Here is a 14,698-nt window from a genome sequence, read left to right on the forward strand (position 1 = left end):
AAGCAGTTGAAAATAACTCAGGTCGGTGGAATAGGATGATGCATAAAAGGGAAGGGGAAAATGAGCTCAGTTTCTGTTCCATTCAAGGAAGAACAGAGAGAACCAATATGCTCCTGCAAAAGCAAAGGATGATCTACTATATTAAAGGATGTAGAACATTTTGATTAAATAACTGATAGGTCTAGACCAGTGTTGCTATTATTTTTCTCTATAACAAGATCACCAGTGACATGTGAGTTTGTTTTGAAAAGGTAAATGACGTAAAAGCATGAATAAAATGAAAATGATGCCCAGATAAATAGAGGGAACAGTATTTAGGAATGATCCTTGGCTCATTAACTCTTGGATTGAGTGATCTCTATCTGTTCTGATGACTTTTATTGGATCAAAAGATATAAATGTGGCTTTCTTCAGATTGTACAAAACAAAAAGCCTATTAGGATTATGTAAGTGACATTGGATGGCAATGTGGATTTTAAAATTTTAAAATAAGAAACAACTTCTTTAGTTGACAATGAAGTCAAGTAAAAGAGAGAATCTCTCCATTTGGTTTTCAAATGTGCAGGAGTATATAACCACTTTTCTGGTAGTCAGCTGAATCCTGAAAAAGCCAATCAGGGTCAGATTTGCTGGTTGTGAGAGTGTGCAACAAAACAGGGCCCATGTGTGAAAAAGTCAGAAACTAGTACCTTTCAGGCTTATACAAGATCATTTAAAGATTCTCTTTCTGAGTTACAAAAACCTAGGAAAGTGCTGTATTTCTCATGTTCTTGTACTGTAACAATGAGGTCCTGATGGCTGTGGTAGCAATCCTTGAAATTTTTCCCAGGACTCAATCGTTAAGAACTAGGACTATAACTTAAGTCTAGGGCAAAAATTTGTTTTAGGAAGTACTACTTGAGAATTTGTACATAAATAAAACCAAGTTATATAAGGTATGTGTGTATGTGTGTGGGGATCAAAGTTAGGGCCTGCCCCTACTAAGCAAGTGCTTGACCACTGAGTTACACTTCTAATCTCCCATATAAGTAAATTTTAATATACAGTGATAATGCCCCAAAACTCTACTTGTGGGATGAGAATGACAGCATGAAGTATATGATATCTGGAATAACACAGATATTTCAAAGAGGTCTCTTGACTCTTGTTGAGCCTTTATCTCTAAAATAAAGTTAATGAAACCTGTGCCATGATGTTGCTGCAAAGATTCAGAAAATAGGCATTGAGCCTCTCTCTCTTGCTCCACCCACTCAACTTTACCTAACAGAGTGTTACCTTCACCTTTAATAAATCTGTACTTTATTAAAAAAAAGATTGAGAAAATAGGTACATATAAAAATGGTTAGATTATGGCTATTTTTATATTTAACAAATTCATAATAATTTCCTATGTTTCCACATTGCACTAAATTATTTTAATGGCCATGATAAATTTGCCATAGCAATATAATTCATTTTTAACCACGACTTTATTGCTTGTCATTTGGATTTTTTCAGTGTGGCTTGGCATCTCTTTATATATGACTCTGAGGACATAAAAGCTGTAAAGACCAATCCTACATATTTTAGGATTTGTGGGACCATGTAAGGACTCTGTTGCATATTTTTTCTTCTCTCCCCTTCCCCCAAAATAAAACCCATTGCTTGACTGCTGAATAAAAACAGGTCACAGGATGGATTTGGCTTCCAACAGTAATTTGCCTAGCCCTTAATCCATGTTTTTAAACCAGTTTGGGCCTCTTTGGAAGTTCAATGTATAAACAATCTCAGTCTTATAAATTGGCAAGATCCTGTCAATATCTAGTCCCAGGTATGAGGTGTTCTTCAGATTCCTCTGCTAATAGTTTTCTTTTCTCTAGGAAGGCATAACTGAAAGGTGGTGACACTATGAAGAATGGCCAGTAAGTGGGAGTTTTAAAGCTAATTTTTAAGCCGCTGACTGAAAGCGATTGTGAAGCACTGTCCCATAAAACCCCCTAATTTCGCCAAGCGCCATCTTCAAAAGGAGGTCAGTTTGTAAATAATCGCAAAGTCTCAAGAACAGCTCTTGAGTAATTCTATCTGTAGCAATGAAAAACTTGGCCTTCATGGGTTAGGCAGGGCACAGAATCCATTAATGATTGGAAAGAAAACAAGTTGCAACTCAGTTTTAGCATTTACCAGCTGTATACTCTTGGATAAGTTAGAAATGTCCCAGCTTCCATTTTTTTTTCTTTTTTAATCTGTGAAACGGAGATTACTCACTTGAGATCTAGCATTAAGCACAGTGGCAGGCACAAATGAGGCGATGAGAAATGAAAATGATAGAACTATCTCATGTAACGGATAGAAACAAGGAGGATCAGTTCTGAGGTACCCCGCAGGGGGCAAAGCGAAGGTAGAACCCTAGGTCTCTTGAAAGAAAAGACGGCGCGGGTACCGCGGTCAAGTCCAACCGCACCGCCCACTTTTCCTGCTCCAAGGAGTCTGCCCCCGAGAGCGCCTCGGAAGCCCAGGCCACTCCCCAGGATACCTTCGTGGCTCTGTGACAGCGGGGGCGCTTGCGACCAGGCTCCTGGACCCGCCAAATACAGGCAGGGCCAATCAGGTTAGCTCAAACTCACCTGCTTGGCAGGTGCGCGTAGCAGAGGCGTGATAGGGGAGGGCCGGCAGGCGCAGTGGGCGGGGGCAGAAAATGTGGAGCTCCAGGCGCATGGCACCCGCCGCCCAGGAGCCGCAGTGGCTGCCGGGATGCGCTGCAGCGAATGGTCGCGCCGGGCGCCGCTCTGAGTGACCTTTCACCCACGCCCAGCGGTCCCGGGCGGCGGCACAAGGCGGAAGCCATGGCGGAGGCGGCGGCTGCGGCGGGCGGGACGGGCGCGAGCCCCGGCTCTACAGCGGCTCGGGACCCGGACCTGGACCGCGCCGGGCGCAGGCTGCGGGTTCTCTCGGCCCATCTGCTGGGCCGGCCCCAGGAGGCTCTGAGTACCAATGAGTGCAAAGCGCGGAGAGCCGCGTCGGCGGCCACGGCGGCGCCCACTGCCACTCCCGCCACGCAGGAGTCGGGCACCATCCCCAAGAAGCGGTGAGTAGCGGTTCGTGGAAGTAGCCGGCGGCGAGGGGCCAGTCAGGGCCTGTGCGGCGCGAGGGTACAGGGAAGGTAGGAAAGGAGCCGACACGGGTGGGCGGAAAGCATCCCGGCCCCTGAGAGTACGGATTCATCTTTCAAGAGACTGTGAACCTGACCTCGGAATCTCAGAAAGGGGGCGGGATGGGGTGGGAATATTTTGGTTACTATATAAGGGTAATAGAACTGAGGACCTTTTATTGGGGAAAGGCCTAAAGAGACCTTTTTTCTTGGGTCTTTGATGCCAGGAATTAATTTACTGTTTTAAATACTTTGGGGGCTAAGGTCTTGGAATGGGCAGCAGGGGTTCCATTCTGCTCCTCCCAGGAGACTCAAGTTTGTACTAGATGATCCTGGGTACAAGCGTAGGGTGGGAAAGGGACACCTTCTAGACAAAGATGTTCACTGGTTTCTGTAGGCTAGGCTTCCGCTTCCTTTAGGGGCATGACTTTTGACTTTGAAGGAGGAAACCCATGAATGGTAAGAAGCTATAAACTGCAAACAGTAGATAGTAGAGTGTGGTGGTTTAGTTACTGAACTCTGTATAACCAGAATATAAAAGACAAGAATCTGTGGATGAGAATGTTTGTAAGGGATCTCAACTTCTGATTTTGGGGGGAAATCTAATCTCCATGAAAGCTCCTTGAAGAAGCTGTTTTCTGATATGCAGCTATGTCAACAGGGATAAACTTTGAGAATTAAAAAGATGTTGCTAATGTGTGTTTTCAAAGAGCCAGAGTTTGTGCTAAATCCATTATTTCTTGCACTCCTCAAGCTATGAAGTGGGTGCAGTTTTCTCCCATTTTACAGAAGAAGAAATTTAAAAACACATTAAGAGGTCTGCTGCAGGCTTATCAGGTATACTATGTGGCAAGTTAGAATTCAGAAGCCCAACAAATTGACTTCAGAGCCAAGTTTTAAAACTAAATCGCTTCTGATGAATACTTCATTAATTCAACCTGCATAAGTCCTTTACTACATACAAATCATACTAGCAACACAGATTTTTAAGATGCAGTATTTACTTTTAAGGAACCAGTAACTTAGTAGGTAAAGTTATAATGCAGTGTGATAAGAAATTTAGTTGATAACTGTAGCAGATGACCTCTTAATTCAATTTTGGCTGTTTTTGTTAGGGTAAAGTCTTTCCCGAATAAGGGTTGTCTGAGTAATCTTGATGTTGGTATTGGAAGTAGCCTGCTGTTATGGTTTGGTCTCCCCCAGAAGCTCATGTGTTGAAGACTTGGTCCCCAGTGCAGCAGTGTTCAGAGGTGGGCTTAGGGGAAGTGATCAGATCTTGAGAGGTCCGATCTCACCCATGGATTAATACACTGATGAGTTTGTAATTGAATGGACTACTGGGAGATGGTGGAAACTGGGAGATGGGCCCTGATTGGAGGAGGTGGTTCACTGGGGGCTTGTCCTGGAAGGGTGTATCTTGTTTCAGAAGGGTATATATCTTGTCCTAGCCCCTTCCTTGTTCTTGCTCTCTTCTTCCTGGCTGCCATGAGGTGAACAGCTTTCCTCCAATAGGTCCTTCTACTGGGATATTTCTGCCTTGCCATAGACCTAAAAGCAGTGGAGTCAGCTTACCATGTTCTGAAATCATGAACCAAAATAAATCTTTCCTCCTCTAAGTTAATTTTCTCTGGTATTTTGTCATAGTGATGGAAAGTTGACTAACACACTTACTGAAGAGAAGAAGAAGTGTTCTTGGTAGACTATTTTCACAGGTAGAGAGAGAGAGAGAATTAGGAACTACTGGAAGTGTGGCAGGAGGGATGAGAATCACAAGAGATAAAAGCTTGAGAGATGAAACCTTACAGAATTATATGTAGGGCAAAGCATGATCAGACTTAACCTTTGGAAACATTACACTAGGACCAAGTGAATGAGTGTTGAGCAGTTTAGCAACCTAGTGACTGGGGACATAGATCTGGTTTTGAATTTCCACTGCAATTTCACCTGTATGACTTTGGGCAAGTGTTCCTCTCTCAGAGCTTCAGTGTCCTCAGTTTTAAAAATGGGTATAATAATTTCTGCTGTGCAGTGTTGCTGTGAGAATGAAAAAATATAGTTAAAAGATCAAGTGCTCAGTGCAATGCTTGTTACATAACCCTCAACAAATAGTAGCTGCAGTTTTTATTGTGTCCAAAGACAAACCAATAGGTGTCTCTTATTCCAAAGAATGTTGGAATTCTGAACGAAGGCATACTATTGGGAGCAGGAAACCTATTTGAAAAAAAACATTAGAAGGAACATTTTCTAGAACTTGATCACCAAATGGTGGAGAGGGAGAAATCAAGGATCACATCTCATCCTTTGGTTACACTGATGTTATATTAGTTGTGATTGTGTTTAAGACTTTCCATTTTGTAAATGGCTTCACGTATATTTATGTCTACTTACTTGTATGCATCTGTGTACAATCATATGTGTACTTGTAGGTTCACAGTATTAGAACTAAACAGGGGTCTGTGAATGTAACTCAGTGGTAGAGTGCTTTCATATTATTCACAAAGCCCTGGGTTCAATCCCCAGTACAGCAAAAAGAGTTAAGCAGGGAGGGCAGGTTTTCTTTCTGGTTGGACTTAGTGGCCTTGATTTACAGCATTCAGAGAAAAAACAGTTACGTTTGTACTGTGGTAATGGATCAGTCACCATGGTTAAAGGTGACTGAATCCCTGTATGAGTGCTCCGAGGACTGAATGCCTTAATAGTCTAGGCGCAGCTCTATCCCATTTATGGCATAGCTCACAGCCGGTGGGAAGCTCTGGTCTTTGGTTCAGGGTTAGGTGATATAGTGATAAAATCTAATCCTGTGCAAATACTTTGAAATTTAATAAAAATACTGGTATTTTGGTTAAAGACAAAATAGAGTACTAACTTGTATTAGAAGAAAAACCTTTATTAGGTGAAACATCAAAAACTCCCTCAGAGAACAATCTATTTGATAGATTATTCATAGGAAACCCAGTACTGTGTTATGATTTTTATTGCTTAGTTGGGCCTTGAGTTGTCAGTACCAGAACTGAGCTTCAAGGGAAGGCAAATAATGGAGCAAGAAGGAGCCAGAGTGTATATCCAATAAAGTGTGATTGTAATCATATATAAATTATTTTGGGATCATTTTGTGGTTTATTTTACTCCTTTAATTACTCTGTGTGATGTTATTCATTGTAATTGTTTTATGTCATGGCTGTTTAGACTTAAATTCACATGAACTTGGAGTAGTGACTTCTTGTAACTTTGTGCTTTCATTCCTCTTACAGAATAGTTATATATACATTAATTGTGCTTACATGATTTAGTGAACATTTACACAGTAGTTGATTTATGATAGGTACTACCATAAGAGTTAAAGAGATGAGTAAATAGTTTTCTGCCTTAAAGAATTCAGTCCAGGAAGGGAGATAACATGTTCCAGTAGTTTAATTAAAGCCACTGTAGACAGTGAACAGATAAGTAAAATAGTTTGTCATAGGGTAATGAAAATAATGAAGGAAAAATGAAAGAGTGAAAGGGCTAGGTGATGGCAAATGCTTGAAGGAATGAAGCTGGTCATAGGCAAGATCAGACTGGGTTTGAGTTTGAGAGCAGTCACTGCAACTGCAGTGTTAATAATGGGTTGGAGATGGGCATGGTGGTGCATGCCTGTAATCCCAGGGATGGGGGAGGCAGAGGCAGGAGGATCACAGTTTGAAGCCAGCCTCAAGCAACTTAGTGAGACTCTGTCTCAAAATAAACAATAAAAAGGACTGGGGATATAGCTCAGTGGTCAGTACTAGGAAAAAAAAAAGAGAATGGGTTGGTGAAGAGTAAAGATGGGACAAGATGGACAGAGAGAGATAAGTTAGGGGAGGTGTTTGGAGCCCAATAGGTGAGAAATAGTGAAGGATTAAAACAAGATTACGTCAGTGAGAATAGGGAAGAAAGGATGGGTTTGCGAGTTTTGGAAATTAGTGCATTAGGTGATACTTATAAAGTGACTAAATGAATGTCATGGGAATTTGGCTGAATAAAAATAGAAAAATATAAATGCCCTGAGGAATATGGGCATTTAAGAGGGTTGATTAGCCAAAACTTGTTGACTTGTCATATCTCCTGAGTTGGTTCTAATTATTTCACTTAGAACATAGATTCTCATTATTTGAAGTTGCTGAGCAGAGTTTTGAGGATGACAGTTTAATTTTGGACCCTCTTTTTTAAAGTGCTTGTTACTCCATGTACAGTTGTTTGTTTTTGTTGCTGAATGCAATTTTAGATTCTAAAAATTATAGTAAATGTCAGTTACATATGTGACATTTTTATGTCTTGTTTGTGGATTTTTTCAGTTTTTTTTTTTAAAGTAATTGTAATGTTACAGAAAAGAAAAGTAAAAAAAAAAAAAATCTCTTGTTGACTTCCTTCCCTCCATGTTGTTAGCAGCTTTCCCAGTTTTAACTTTGGCTCACCTCATTGTGGTTTGCATTAGTCAGAGCTGCTCTAATGGCAGTTTTTACAGAGGTTATAAATTCTTCTGGTTAATATCAAAAGAATAATTTGATTAAGAATGCTGCTAATTTATTTGCTTATATTGACATTTATAGATACCGTTCTTTTAAAAATAATACATTATTTAACAACTACCACAGCTTAGCTAGATGTTTTCCAGAAAGAAAAAAGCTCAGTTAATCTTTGTGAATGGTTTCCACAATGGCATCCTGAAGCCTGTAAGAAGTGGTGCATTTCTGCAGCAAAGGTTATTTGCATAAATGCCTTGACTTATGACTTAACATCCTTTGCCTTACATTAGTAGTTACATTGAATTAAATAGGGCACCATGAGTTCTTACCTAGAAATTCTAGTGATGGAGTAGAATTTTAATTTGGGTAAATCTTAATATGCCAGGCACCATTCTAAAGCTTATGTACATTAGTTCATTTAATTCTCACGTCAGCTCCAAAAAGTAGGTGATACTATGTGTAGATTACAGGTGAGGAAGTGGAGGCTCAGAGGAGTTAATTTGTCTAAGGTCATGCAATTGTGAAATAAGAGAGATGGCATTTCACCTTGGGTCTTACTCCTAAGCCTGTTTCTTTGTGTATGCTCTATACCATATTGACATTGTTCCTCAGGGAAAAAACTATTCATCAAGTTGGTCTCCTTGTCATGGTAAGTTTTAAACATTCTATGATCAAATGAATCATAATCAAATAGTATGTTATATAAAGTATTATCCTGTCAAAATGAAATTCATAATTAAAAAATATATGGTTTAAAAAGATAGATGAGTCTCTTTTTACAAGTGAATTTTGATGTTTGGTTTGTGGAAGAAGACAGTGTTGAGAAAAAGGTTGAAAAGAATGTGGAAGAGGCAAGATGAGAGGAGGAAAGAGGAGAGGAGGTCATGGAGGATTTACTGTTCAGCTTTAGGACTACTTTAGTCTTCGGACTGTGAATGAGTAAGAAACCTTGAAGACTTACTCTCTATGGTTATTTGGTCTCATACTTCTCTGAATTGCATTTTGAGATAAACCAAACCTTCTCCAAATAGATGTCTTTATATCAAGAAGTTACTATAGAACCATCTACCTCATTGACACTTAATAAAAATACCTGGAAATGAATTAAGTGATCTGTTTTTAGTCTACAAAGACATGGAATGCCATTGCAGTCAGATGAGACATTTTATGGAACCTTCTAAAAACAAGTGCTAAGCAAGTGTTATTCCTTTTGATTTTATTTTTTTATTATTGAGTAGGTAACTTCTGCTGTTTATCAGTTAGTATGGTAATTTCAACCCTAAATTAAACCAAAGGATCCTGAGTAGAGTCTTCCCTGTTGTCACAAAGTAGTAATTGTTCTCCCTCCATTAGCACACTCTTCGTTAGGTTTTAGGGGTAATATTACATCCTATCTCTGTTCCAGCATCTGAGTTCAGAATTATTTGAGAGGTAGTTCACATGATATGGACAGTGGAGGTAAAAATGTCAGCTTTGTTATTGACAAAGCTGGTTGGAGAACATCGCTTAGATCTAAATACCTAATATTTACCCTGAATTAGTCTGTCACAGGCAATGGTGGACCACAGAAGACCGCCTCTTTAGAGGCAGAGCTAGCAAGACTAATACTGTCTCAGAGACTCTAGAGGTTAGCCTCTCTGGAAGGGAGACATACCTAAGAAAGAAAGGGTTAACCCCAAGTGCTTGGTGTCTTTTGACCAGCCAAATCACTACTCCCATGAAAAACTGTGAGTATCTGAGGACTGGGCAGGGGCCAGGAGCATTACTCTGCTGAAGTCTTCTGCATTGGAAACTGGAGCCTGAGAATGGAAGTATTGCTGGAATGTTTTTGGAGAAATTAGGAAAAATGACTGAAGCTTGATGGTAGCTGAATGGTATTCTGGATGTCTTATTAGTGGGTGTTATCACCATTGTCTACTGAATACATTACATAATTTTTTTGGTAGATCAGGTAAGGTTCTCCAAGAGACCCTGTTATAATCAGACTTTTTAGGCCTATTTCCTATTTCCTTGATAACTACTATGTATTGTAACTGCACGTCAGAATTATTGCCATTCCTGGATTATGCCTTTCCCTTCCCCTTTTTTTGATATCTTAGTTTTCCCAAAGTGTAGTGTGATGCATATAGTCTGATGGTCCTGAGCTAATTTGGGGTGGTATATGGTTTAAAACCTTATTTGAATAATTATAAGTGTTTTTTTATACACACACACACACACACACACACACACACATACATACATATATATGTATGTACACATGCACTCATACACATATACATACTTATTTTTTTAAATTATTGAAGTTATATAATTTATTTCAGAAGTAATTGTGCATATCTCAAGTTTACAGCTTAATCAGTTTTTGCAGTGTGAACACATCCGCTTTATCAATATTTAGATTAAGAAACAGCATGGATGGTACCCTAGAAACCCACTTCATGCTCCTCCTACACTGATAAACACTACTTTGACTTCTAGCACCATAGTTTAAGTTTGCCTTTTCGAATGACATATAAATATAATCATGTAATAGAATCATATAGTGTCTACTCTTTTGGGTTTGGTGTCTTTCCCTTAGAATTATTTTTGTGATATTTGTCCATGTTATTATTTATAGTTCATTTTCATTCTGATTGCTGATAATATTTCACTAAATAGATATATAATATTTTATTCATTGTTATTGATTTGAATAGTTATTTATTTTAATATGAAAAACTAGGAAAGGAAGAGGCTAACAATTAAAATAGTATTTAGTATATTCAGTTTTCTTAAGTATATCAGCTATCTGAGGTAATTAATAAATTCTCCCGTGCTGCTGTGGGGAAAAACCCATCACATACACTAGCTGCAATTAAAAGAATAAATAATGATACTAATAAAATAAAAGAAGGAGGAAAAATATTTCTAAGAGGTTTTATGGAAAAGATGGATCTTGACTTTTACTTTTAGGGTTGGGCACTGTAGGTAGAGGAGACAAAAGGACTTTTAGTAAAAGCCTGGAGCAGGAGACTCAAAGATGTACTAGTAGAAATGGAGCAATGGTTGCATTGGTGAAGGCTGTGTTATGTGAAAGGGTATAGCAGGGAAAATTTTAGAAACTGCTGGGTTTACGGTATAGGGAGCCCTGAATATCAAATTGGTGGACATTTTGGCAGGGATCAGAGGGAAAAGATTGCTGTTCAGAGATGTGCACTTATTACTAATAAATATAATTACCAAAAATAAAATAAAGTGCCCCCAGATACTAAATCATTCTTATACATATATTAAATTGAATTTTTAAACATGATAACCTTAAATTCCTTATAGTATTCAAATATTATGACCTTAGAGGATCGACTTAAAAGCGCAAGTATAAATCTATTACTTGATTTTACATTTTAATTTTGAGTCATAAGTCAGTCATTCTCACTGGCCAGATCTCTTTAAATTTTTTTTTTCTTTTTTGTGGTGCTGGGAATTGACTGAGGGCCTGTGCATATGAGGCAAGCACTCTACCAACTGAGCTATATCCCCAGTCCCTCTCTTTAAGTTTTATAAATATGTAAAAGATAGTTTTTGCACAGTTCTCTTAAAATAAGAACATTATCATTTACCCTTGATTCTTTTAAGCATTTGTATAGTGAATTCTGGATCTTTTAGTCGTTGAACTATTCTTATTGAGTAAGAGTGTTATCATTCCAATTACTATAGTTACCTTTGATGAGAGTTTTGCTTTCTAGGTGAGATTTGGAGTTGTAGATACCATTTTGTCACTTGCTAAGAAAACTGTTGTGTGATTGCACGTAATATTTGGTAGACAGTATGTTTGAAGATACTAATCAGAGGTTTTAGCCAGGATGTTGATTGGATTCATGTTAGCTACCTTCCAAATTCTATTTATAGTTGCTGTGTTAGAAACTTCATACCATCAAGTGGGTGAATGTTCTTGTATTCCAAGACCTTGTAGTCAAGTAATATGATACCTAATTCATCATATCGACAGATGTTCACAACTTGCACTCAGATTGATTACTTTGTTGGATGTTACACATCTCCTAAAGGTGCTTGAACTTTTCTGAAAACAGCTTCAGAGACATAACAATACCCCTTTGACTTCTCTCATGACTTTAGTCACACATTCTATTGACCAAATCTTTTTGCTGTCAACCTAAATTTTATAAATCAGCACAATCCAGTAGAGCTTTCTGTGATCATAGAAATATTCTGTAATTTGCATTGTTCAGTATGATAACTACTAACTACATTTGTCCATTAAGCATGTGAAATTTAGCTAATGTGATTGAGGAGCTGAATTTTCAATTTTGTTTAATTTTAATAGGCACACATGACTAGTGATATACTACATTGGGCAGTATAGCTAGAGATTGAAACCTAAATCATTATGTTTTTTCCAAATGAAGTTTTTTGTTCTGGGTTTACTTACTTCTCTTAGTCCCAGTCACATCCTTCAATCCAAAAATCTTTTCATTTTTTTATTTTAAAATTAAACTTTTTTTGAATTCTATGATCATCCTGCTTCTCTTAAACATGTTTTTGTTACTCGATCCTCACAACCACCCATTTCACAAATCAGGAGGTGAAGTTCATAGGTATTTGCCAGCAAATAGTCTAGTGAGTGATACGGCTCATACTTGAATCTAGATCTTTTATCTCAAATCTAGAGCTTTATCCTTGATACTGTTCTCACATCACAGAGCCCTGTTCCTTTTTCCTTTAAAGTACTTCACATCCATTTTGTACCTTAAACAAATATTCACTTGTGTCCTACTAAAACTTACATTCTAATAAATAAATTATAAAGTGTGTTAAATAGTGATGAGTGCTGTAGAAAAAAAGAAAAGTTCAAGAGACTAGGAGGTAGAGTTCAAATTTTAAATAGGATGTCACTGAGAACATGACATTAGAGCAAATATTTGAAGAGAGTTTAGCCATATGATATGTAGGCAAACAAATGTTCTGGGCAGAGGAGCAGCATGTGCAATTACTCTTCTGGGGTATTCAGCCAATACCAGAGAATAATTGAACCTCCTTGTTTCTAATACCTGGGTCATGTGTCTACCTTGCTCTAATCAGCTATTGCCTGGAGGATAGAGGTGGTGATCATAGGACACAGCTGCTCGGGCCACTGAATGAGCTGAGTAAATTCTGGCTATCATTTATTGAAAGATGTTAGAACCAGATTATCTTGCTCATTGGTTTTGATGATTCCTTTTCTAGAATCTCGAGTTACTCTATTTATTTTTCTGAGCCCTCAGTCTTCTACTCTGTTGACTTTCTCTGCTGCTTAAAAGGCACGCTCAAATAACTTTTTGAAATTTTTTGCTTGTTTTAAATAATATTATATTACATTATATAATATATTGTATATATAAATATATAATATACTATGTAAAATATTTTATAGTTATTCTTATCATTGTTATTTCCTCTTCTTTAATCTAACTTGAACTAATACTAACATCTTCCAAAGGATTAAAAGTTTAAATTCTACCCTTTGAAATTATATTATAAAATATAATCTTAAAAGTCATCAATAACCTATTTATAAAACCTTAGTCTTCCTCTTGACCAGTTCTAAATACCTGGTAGATATTATTCTTATCTTTTTCCTTAGCTCCCATATTATTGCATTATCCTGGCTTTTTCCTCTACCCTTCTTATCTGTCTGGCCAAATTCTTGTTGACTTCCTTCTGCTTCCTAAGTTTACAAATTCCTAAGATTAATTTTTTTACATTTTTTTCCTTATTAATCTCATCTACTTGGATTGTATTGGCTTTCACTACTATTGGGGGAACTTTTAAGTTAATATTACCCCTTCAGCTCTCATTTTAATATTTTTAATTATCGGGCATTTTTGAGTGTCTTGTTAGTATCTTCAGCTCAGTGTACATGTTTAAGATCTTATTTTAGCCTTCATCTCAGTATTCCACTATTTCTTTTTGTTTCCACCATTATTTAGACATTCTGGCTCAACACATTCATCATAACATCTTGCTGAGCTCCATTCCCCATTCCTTGTTCATTCCATTGACAGATTGGATAGATTCTATTAGCTTTGATTCCAAGCAACTTTTTAATTTTCTCCACTGTCACCATTGTAGATGAAATCTTAACTCTTTCACATCTAGCCTGGTCTCCCTTTCTTTATTTTTCTCTTTTAAATAGTTTTCCATTCTATTACCAGATCAGTCTTTTTTCAGGGAACATGTGGTACTCTTGCTGCCCGCTGGTGCTGTGATATGTTCTGATATTGCAAAAATGATTGGCAGTCCAGGGAAGATCCATAGATATATAGAAGATATGATATAGTAAATGCTGTTATCAGTGTATTTGGAATAGAAAAAGGAATAGAGGAATAGAAAAAGCTTTCTAGAAGTGATTTTTGGACTGGTTCTTCATGGTTAAATTGGAGTTCTTTAGGGAGAGAAGGGCATTTCAGACAGGGAATATATAACAAGTACAAAGACAGGCAGACATAAAAGGGCATGTGTACAAGGAATTGTGATAACTTTTAACATGGATAGAAATAGCTGTTAGGGAAGGTGAAAATGTAGATGCTATGTTAAAGAGTTGGAATTTCATCTGCACTGGACAGTCAGTGAAGTTGTAAAGCAAATACTGTTAGATTTTTGCTTTTAATAGCACCATGGAACATGGAAAATATTTTTTTTCATCCTATTGTTCTTACTGTTTCCCTGACTTTCTTGCATATTAATGCTTCAGTCAATTTGTGTTACTTACTAGGTGGGAAAATCCTTGTGCTTTTTTGCCTCCACTTGACTATTATTACTGTGATGGAATCCAGGGTCTCAGGCATGCTAAGCACAGAACACTAGCCCTGAGTTATACTGCCAGTCCCAAGAGGATTTATTATGAGGACATGGGCACCAAGGAAGTCATGCAAGAATGGAGGTTGGCCTCAGTATGGAACTAGAGCTCAGAACTAGAAAGTCATCAGGCTTCTTGCTACAATTCTTGCTAATATCTGCACGTTTTTCTGAGTAGATCAGGTTTTTCTGCTCCCTATCTGTACAAACGGTAGAATATGAAACCCCTTTCCTCCACTTTGCCCTCTTG

General features: G+C 37.9%; 1 protein-coding gene across 2 annotated transcripts in view; it reads left to right on the forward strand.

Annotated features, from left to right (window-relative positions):
* The first annotated feature begins 2,787 nt into the window (after nt 1-2,787).
* The window catches only part of Agps (alkylglycerone phosphate synthase), a 123,407-nt gene continuing 111,496 nt past the window's right edge, over nt 2,788-14,698 (forward strand). Inside the window, exon 1 of one of the 2 annotated variants that reach the window (XM_047545094.1) lies at nt 2,788-3,064. In XM_047545094.1, the coding sequence (XP_047401050.1) occupies nt 2,823-3,064 (242 nt within the window). In that variant the 5' untranslated portion in view covers nt 2,788-2,822. The remainder of the gene's footprint in view (nt 3,065-14,698) is intronic. The other variant, XM_047545096.1, reaches the window with a different exon arrangement.

This window comes from Sciurus carolinensis, chromosome 3 (assembly GCF_902686445.1).
Source record: "Sciurus carolinensis chromosome 3, mSciCar1.2, whole genome shotgun sequence".
NCBI lineage: Eukaryota > Metazoa > Chordata > Mammalia > Rodentia > Sciuridae > Sciurus > Sciurus carolinensis.